Source organism: Bidens hawaiensis, unplaced genomic scaffold, assembly GCF_021521415.1.
Source record: "Bidens hawaiensis isolate Kalapana, Puna unplaced genomic scaffold, B.hawaiensis_p1.1 tig00013078_1, whole genome shotgun sequence".
Lineage (NCBI taxonomy): Eukaryota > Viridiplantae > Streptophyta > Magnoliopsida > Asterales > Asteraceae > Bidens > Bidens hawaiensis.
The window spans coordinates 614,709-623,859 of record NW_027492103.1 but is presented as its reverse complement, the minus strand read 5'-3'; the positions used below and the strand labels follow the sequence as shown (position 1 = coordinate 623,859).

Sequence of the window (9,151 nt, the reverse complement as noted above, 5' to 3'; positions counted from 1 at the left end):
ATTCATTTCATTCTCTATAAAACATCTCAAATTCATTTCATTCACTCCTTTTTATTTTTTTTCATTTCATCCTCTCTTTCACCCTACTAATCTCCACCACCATCCCACTAATACCACTAATCACCACCGCCACCCACCATCACCGCAACCTACCCGTCACCCTCTACCATTACCACCACCTGCCACCGCCAACCACCATCACCTATCGCTTCCCACTCTCACCACTACCACTGCCACCAGCATCACCCACTACATCAATCCCTGCTTACCGCAAATTTTATTTTATTTTTTCTTCTTTTCTTTGTCTGCTTAACAACATTGATTAATTATTTATTTCATTCCTAGTATTTGCATGGTAACCAAACAAGACAATGAAATGGTAATGATTCATTCCATTCTCTCATCCATTTCTTTTCCTTGTCAATTCCATAACCCCTGGCATTCTTATGATTTTGAGAACGCACCATACTGAACATATAATCTTTCTAGGTATTGGTTCTATGTATGTTAAAACAATATAACATGTAAACAAGCTGTGGAATGTAGTTTTGGGCTAGTTCATAGGTTTAACTAGTCCATCGTGTTTGTGTAGTTTCTAAATAAGGGGGTGTTTGGGTGAACTTCTAAAACTTGCTTTGTTTGATGAAAAGCAAAAGGTGTTTGACAAAGCCACTCCTTCAAAAGTAGTTTTTGCTTTTTCAAAAAGCAAATAAACAAATTTAAAAGCTCGCCCAAACACCCCTTTAGAACCATTTAAAGGTATGTGAATCTACTGTGGTAGGTGGATAATGTATAATATCGGGTTTGTGCATAGTGATGATATACACATGATAACAAGTTTGCCTTGTACTTAGATCCGGTTTATAACCACAATCACGGCTTGATACAACATTTATATGGGTTTTATCATGACCTAGAACATGTTAGAATCGAGTATTGTGCTAAGGATCTCCTAAGTCATGGGCACAATCCCATAATAAATTATGAAAGCTAATAGATATGAAGAGGGTATCGGGTTGTGGAGAGCATACATGATTACATTCCAATAGCTATTGTGGCTCAAAGAATCTGATAACATGTTTACAAAGATCTTGTGTGTGAAAAAAGAAAGAATGGCAAGATTGAAGGTGGATCGGGTTCCTCCTTACCTTAGAGCTCTCGGGTTTGCTTTAGGTGAACTTGAATGGAAGTCGATCAAAAGAGAATAGGAGAGAGAGTTTAGAGTAGGCATGAAAGCAAATGAGAGAAATAGGGAATGAGGAGCGGACATGAGCAAATTGCATGGATTGTACTTTAGTGTCTAATGTCATAGTTGGTACATCATGCCTATAAAATATTATGGTATTGACTGTTGAGTGAAAGAGTGAACTATGTATTTCTTATAATATGAAAAGGTTACAATGCATCTTGAATATATAATACAAAAGGAACGACAATCATGGCTATGAATTTGTCCGAGGATCAAGCCTGTGATGGAGGAAATATTTATAGAAGGTAATAATGTTGACATCAAACAATATGGAGAGAATATATCATTTCCTTCTTTAATGCCTTGGGGAGAGGACCGCGTATTCTAGTCGTGGACTCAAGGGGTTAATTCCCTCACTAGTTGGAAGGTTAATGAAGGTGGATGAAGATTAGTAGAGAACAGGACAAACCACAAAGTTCGTATATAACCGGTTGTTTGAGTTTGGTTTAGAACCGGTTTGGTTTCAGAAGAGAGACCGGTCCCAAAACCGGCGGGCTAGGTCGGTTTGGGTGAAACCTGTTTTCTTGTCAAACCGGTTCGGGTCATTTTGCAGTGAATCGGTCCCAAACCGTCTTTTCTTTTACATCTCCATCCCTAGGAATGAGTCCTTGGACTATTGACCTATATATAGTGATTTAGTCTAGTTGGACCAAAGTTTAATTAAGCTTAAACAAGTAGTCACATCTCACATACTTAATATGCATTATTAGATATTTAAAACGCGAAAAATCGGCTTGTATCTTGGTGTGCTACAAAGTCTTTGGAAGAACACTTGCAATGGGCTTTCGTGAAGACATATGTGGACCGTGATCCCTCGTGGCAGCTTTGTCTAGAGTCGGCGAATGAAGTCTTTCCGTTCTTGGGTGAGATCATTGCAAATGATCTAACAACGAAATTAAGAAGAGACCCAAGTTGTTTTGTTTTGTTTTGTTTTATCACTGAAACCTGAAGAGTAAATAACTATATATATAAAATTGTGGTTGATTTTGATTTCTTAAAATATCAATAAGATATAAATGTTCACAAAAAAAACAAATGCCTTGGCAAATGAAGTAAACTAAACGCAGCGCAACTACTTACCGGATTTATTCATGCAAAGATCATGAGTTATCTTTTAATGTTATTTTAGTTTTAAAAACAATCTTTAAATTCTAGTTTTATATATTTTCTTGGTACAAACCAAAATGAAGAAGCCTTCAATCCTCACTTTAATTCTTCTCATCACTCTAATTACTTCAGGTAAAGTATTAAACACTTTTGCTTCATGCTGTGCATAACATATTATTTTTCACATTTTTGGTAATTTTAACAGGTCATGATATGGTGAGAGTAAAAGCCTATCAGTGCATCGAAGAACGTCAAGCGTTTACCTGCGAAGGCTGCAACTTGGTGTGTCAAGTGGCCCATTTTCGTACAGCCGCCACAGGTCGTTGCTACTCGGTTGAAGACGACCCCGCCACCGCTCGATGCTTTTGTTTCTATGAGTGCAATTAATCTAGTTTTATAACATCAACAATAACAATAACAATAATAACGATAGCGATAACAATAACAACACTATGTCAAGATTACTATCAACTGTTATAAAACATACATATATTATTGTATTATTGCGCTATGTACAAATGCTTAACGCGTTACTTTTGTTACTTTCACTCTCGCATTCCTTAACCTTAATGTAGTCATTAAAACTGGATCTACTAACTCTCCGATAAGCCTTTAACAAAGGCTTCAATGATCCGTTTATGCGACTCGAGTAGCAACTCTTCGCGTTTCATCTCCGCCTTTATTCTCATCATCTCAATCTCATGAACCACATCCATCTTCATCTTCTCCATCTTCACAAACCCATCCGCCAACGCTTTAACCGACAACACAATATCGCCTATCGAATCATTCTCTTTCTTAACCTTTTCTTTCTTCCTACATTTCGACATCTTCCCCCCACGGTTTTCGTTCCGGTAACTACACGAATCCGAACCGGTTTTACTAAACTTTCTAACTCTAGCACCTGAATTGTTATCAATTAGGGTTTCAACATAACATAAATCATCAAACTCAATATTATCTTCTTCTCGTGCAGCCGAAACCGGTTTAAATCGATTCGAACGCTTACTCACGTAATCGGAATCTAAATTCGTAACCGATTGATGTTTAATTCTCGAATTGACAATTGGATCATTACCGTTACTCTCCATGGAATCCATAGCTTCGTAATAGAGCCACGTGGACAAAAACCGGCCACCGGAGAACGAACCAGCACGTTGCTTCTCGGCGCGGTAACGCTGCCGGAGTTTCTCCATCTTGTGGCGGCACTGAGCGGAAGTTTTCGGCGGCACGGCGGCGGGATACAGCTGGCTGACGTGTTCCGCCACCGCGTCCCAGTCGGCGGAGCGGAGGCAGCTGCGGCGGAGAGCGTACCATCGCTCACGGTAGGCTTGGATTAAGGCTAGGGTTTCGTCTTGTGTCCAGCACGGCGGCGGGAATCTCCGGCGAGGCTTATCGGCGGTGGTGGTGGTGGTGGACATGGAGATATTACGGCGGAGGAATTAATGACGGTGGTTGAAAAGTAAGTGGATGGAATGGGAGGTGGAGTATGCTAACATGCGCGTGGGGTGGTGTGTGCGCACGCCACTAGGACCGTTAAAACCAACAACTCCACCACCAGTAATCCACAAGCACACGGTTCCCACCACCAGCTCATTGCGCCCACTTTCTTCATTTTCATTTTCTCTTTTAAAAAAATTAAGTTTTAGATTAATTTTTTAAATAAAATATGCGCTTTTTCTTTTTATTTCTAACGGTAAAAATAATTGCATCCTCTCTCTCCATTTTCCAATTCGTCACGGTAATGTTGCAACACATCAGCTCGTGGTGTAAAATTCTCCGGGCTTTTGCGTTTTTGTTAGAAGATCTGTTCTTGCTGCATGACAATTTGAGGACATACGGGTACAAGAAAAAGATGATTCACGGAATTATGATCATTGCAAGTTGAAGGACCTGGAAGGCGATGAATGAGAAACGATACAAAGGCTAAGAGGCTAATTTGGAAGAGGTTTTGGGAGACGTCAAGGCTTTGAGTTTCTTATGGCTTAAAAATAGGTCTAAGAGTTCTGATGGGAGTTGGTCGATCGAATCGTGTAACCAACTGGATCTACATAAACCTAAAAAAATTCCTCTAGACAGAATGAGGCTCTCGTTGAGAGATCCATTAGTGATTGGCCCACCCCTCTGGGCAAAGAAAGAAAGAGAGATTCAGGCGATTAATCAAAAAAAGATTTCCTTCCCTTTCTATAAGATTATAAATAAGCTATTCATTTTCTGTCCTATTGAAGAAATTTGGCGTGATGGTAGTTATGTAGTCGATCTTATCTCGCGCGTGGGCGGATAATGCCTATAGAAAAGGTAGGCGAAGCTAGCTTGCCAGCAAAGGGAATTGTCTTTTGTTTGATGAGAACGAGAAGGGCATTTGACTACAGGCTTATTGGGTAATTTGGTATAAAAATGCTTTAATGTAGGTTGTTTTTTTCATAGTAGCGGTGGCTTCTCCGTACTTGGTGGACGAGTCTGCTCGCTCATCTTTGTTCTTGGCTTTTGTGGCAATGAAGTGAACTTTTCTAAAAAAAATAAAATTAAAATCAATTTTAGTAAATAAATAAATAAATTCCACTAATAGTAATTGTTTTTGAACAATTCAATTGATCTCAACAAACTCATGACTAAAGTCATAACTTACTCTTAAACTGTTTTGTTTATCTGTTGTGAGGCTTTGTTCGTCTGGTTTCATCCTCTAATATTGTGTCACATCGTTTTGACTGAACGTTGATAAGTTTCGGATAATACCCATACTCGCTCACGTGGCCCTGATGTGGAAAAGCCCATGCTCGTGAGCCACTTTCCCCCAAACATTCCCCTCCAACAGTCAATAGCTAGCTGCAAATCAGCCCGCGCAAGGCCATTAGCACCCATCACTGTAGGATGTTATGGTGTTCGCGAGTGACGTGGCAGTGGAAAGGGGTTATTGCCCATGTTGAAGCCACCACAACGTATAGTCTTATATTGTAAGCTATAACTTGCTTTGCAACAACAATTTGATTTTGCGAACACTTGCAAATCTAGGATTGAAATAGGATATCAAAGAATATTACTTTCAGTCTATAAAAATCATTGGGTTACTTGTGAAAGGTTCTTCAAAATGCTCATCTTTAGATGCAACCAAAACGATGTTATCACTTTCACTAGATGTAGCTTTGTACTTTAGTTTCTTCGAGAATATCCGTCACTAAAAGGCGAACAACATGTGGTTAGGCGATGATCACTATAGACTCGGTAGAAGCGTAATATGCCTCAAACATGGATTATATAAGTACGTTTTTAGCATACTCAAATACCGTCAGCGAATCCAAAAAGTTAAAAAATGTTACTACATCATAACTTAATTATCGGAGAACAGTGGAAAATCATGCCTTTATAGCTTAACCTACAATCAAAATAAACACCTTAATTAATATTACAATAGTCAAAAGAATAGCTTCTTTACTAAACTAACTAATGATGCTTAACATGTTGAAATCAATAACTTCGCAATATGAATATGATTACCTAACTAGATAATCTAGCAACTTTTGTAAGCTTTTGAGATATGAGACAAGTTGTTTACTCTTCTTCCCTCATTTATGTCAATCTGGACTCAATTGTGTCACACCTAGAGGTGGCAAATGGGTTGGTTTGGGTCGAACGTCATGAGTTGAAATGAGTCATGAGTCAAAACGAGTATGAGTCAGAATGAGTTTGGGTCAAAACGGGTCAATTAAAAAAAGGGTTGTTTTGGTTTGGGTCGAAATAGGTTAGGGTCGAACCGGGTTTTGAGGGTTTTTTTTTTTTGTGAACGAGAATAACGGCGAAAACATTTTAGTTTTTTTAGAATTTTCGTTTTTTATTTATATTTTAAGTTATGATTTAATTATTATTTTTTTTAATTTTTTAGGGGTTTTCTATTAAGATCAAAAACCCTCAAAAAAATATTCAAAAATAATAATAGAAAAATTATAACTCAAAATATAAATCATAAACAAAAAAAATAAAAACACTAAAATGTTTTCTACGTTATCCTCGTTCCATAAAAAAACAAAATAAAATAAAATAAAATAACACCACCTAGAATCGAACCGAAACCCAAAGAATCAACGAAAATGAAACAAAAAACAAAAGGCCAAAACCGGACCACATCAATCGAAATCGAAAAAATCAATCAAAACGAAAAGAATTCAAACTGAACAAAAATAAAACTTAAAAAACGAACAAAAACGAGTCCGAAATCGACCAGAAAGAAACCAAAACCCAACACGTCACGGGTGAAAACTCGTGTTGGCTTGAAACCTAAACCGAACCCGTTTCATGCCGAAACCTGTCTTGTACGAAAACCCGTTCCGATCCGAAACCTGTCACTTTTCCCTAGGACACTAACTCACATCGACCCATTTCTTTGAACTTGTCGACCCATTTTGACCCGAAAATAAAATAATGGAATTTCAAATGACTCATTTTGACCGATTTAGTTAAAAAATTTTACCCAAACCAACTCATTTAACTTTTAAAACAACTCAAATTAACTCACTTGAAAGAGTTTGATTCAAGATTGTCACCCCTAGTCACACCATAAACCGGGACACAATTAACAGTTGGGTGTTTGCACTCAATGAAATAGCACCTATGACATGTTATAAAGGTCAATCAATGAAGTTCCAAATCATTCCCGTTATGAGTACATCCCATGAACTTTTCAAATGAAAAACTGTACATATTTCTTGTTCAGCATATGTGATAGCTCATGAGCTATACGTTAAAGTTATGGTTGTTTAGTGGATAATGAGATGACCAACAAAGAATCAACTACGGGTAACACGCTAATACAGTATGAAACTTTGTATTAAACCGGTTCAAGCAATTTGGTAAAGACATAAATTAAATCAAAAAGAAGCTCGGTCAGGTAAATTTCTTGAAAATAAAGTTCACATACAAGCATTATGATATTACTTCAACAATCAATAATTTATATTTTTAAATATGCAAAATGATTCAATTAGTAGGGCTAAAGATATCTGCCAACCTATAAGACTACTTTAATTGGCAATCTCATAATGAGACTGGTGTGTTCAAAGTTAAAAAAGAAATTGAAAAAAAAAATAATGCAATCTAGGTTGGTGGAGCAGACCTAGATTGCAATTCAAACTAACACCCGATAACTTAATAATTTAATTAACTTTTAATATTCTAACTAAAAAATATGTACTATTTAGAATTTAGATATTTTTATTGGTGACCCAATTCTTTATTGGTTGTCATGTGAATTTTTAAAAAACATAATTATGTTTTGTCTTATTTGATCCATGTCAGTCACTCATTGGTTATTTATTAGTTTTAAATTTCTCTTTCTTTTCTAACAATTTGTGTAACATATAATTTAAATAATTTATAATATTTAAACATTTTAAAAATTATAAGAACATTATATTGTTTAATTCTTTCTTTTAGAGCATTTTTATAAAAATATTTATTAGAAACGGAGTTAAACAAACATATATTAAATTTTAATATGATTTTGATATAACATTATTGGTCAATAAAATTATTATTTAATAAAAAAATTATGTATCAGTTAATAACCATATTTATTTCATTAAAAAGTTGGTTTAGGTTGTGTAGGTTTCCAGCCGAATCTACATAGGAGTATCTCGTAAAAGGAGGGTGGGGAATCCTCTAAGTATACGATACGAGTGTATATACGAGGTAACGTAATGAACACGAACAAACACGAACACGTAAAACAAAGGCTTAATTGTTATTAGCTTCAAGAGCTCTTAACCAATAAACCAGTCGTCCACAAACAAAACGACTTCGAAAATTACAATGAACATCAGAAGTTAAGTTTATATAAATCACGACAACTTCGCCTAACAGGCCATACGAAGTTGTCCCTAACTTCGCTGACTGCTAAGTTCGCTAAACCAAAAGAACAAACTAACAAGTTCACCAAAACGTAACAACCAAAGTAACGATTACAGACACGATAAACTCAAGACTAATGAACTACTAGCATAATGCACCAACATGTTGATTTGTGAATAAGAATAAAAATGTTATTGGGTTGAGCTGTGAGGGTGAAAAATAAAGAAGTTAGTTTTTTTAAAGCATACCATAACCATCTTGTTCTTGACGCCCCACTAAAATAGGAATGACATTGACTATTTAAATTGTTTATAAGAACACAAGAAAATTAAGCACATTTAGAAGAGTAACTTTATTAACAAAAATAAATAACTTTTTTTAGACGAGCAAAAATAACTACGGTATTAATAACATCCAAAAAAAATTTATTTACAATTTAAATATTAAGAAGTTTAATGCTAGTATTTCGTATTTGTAATTTATTTACATGTTAGTGAATAGGCAAATGCATATATTAATCTTTTTTTTATCTTATTTTCCGTGAATAACAATCCTATAGCATGCAATTAGAAATGCCAATGGCTATAAGAAATATTGAATGAGTTCGAAACAAGTATTGGTAATTGCAACTTTATACATGATTGTATAACTATATCTTATATCTAGTCTCAACTTCTTGATTATTTGTCAAATATTTACATGTCGGATATCAGATATACCATCGGGTATCGACGATACCCACTAGTTTGCAAGAATTACCAATTGGGCTTATTTTACATACCTTTTCAAGACAATTTTTAATGAGTTACGAGCTACAAGCTATTGAGCAACGCTAGTTACAGCTTTTTTTTAAAAGAGTTTTTTTTTTTAGTTTCAGAAGTTAACAATTTTTATATTTAGAGTTTAAAGTTTCTTAAAATTGCAAAAACGTCCTTAGGGTTATTATGAAGCTTT

At 35.7% G+C, this 9,151-nt stretch overlaps 1 protein-coding gene across 1 annotated transcript; it reads right to left on the bottom strand.

Moving 5' to 3' along the window:
- Positions 1-2,949: 2,949 nt before the first annotated feature.
- Positions 2,950-3,777, bottom strand: LOC143543190 (uncharacterized). Its single transcript, XM_077035560.1, has one exon. The coding sequence runs from the start codon at positions 3,775-3,777 to the stop codon at positions 2,950-2,952; it is 828 nt and encodes a 275-aa protein (XP_076891675.1).
- Positions 3,778-9,151: the final 5,374 nt, after the last annotated feature.

Coding starts and splice junctions, on each gene's coding strand:
- LOC143543190 (XM_077035560.1), bottom strand. CDS start 3,777: ATGTCCACCACCACCACCACCGCCGATAAGCCTCGCCGGAGATTCCCG.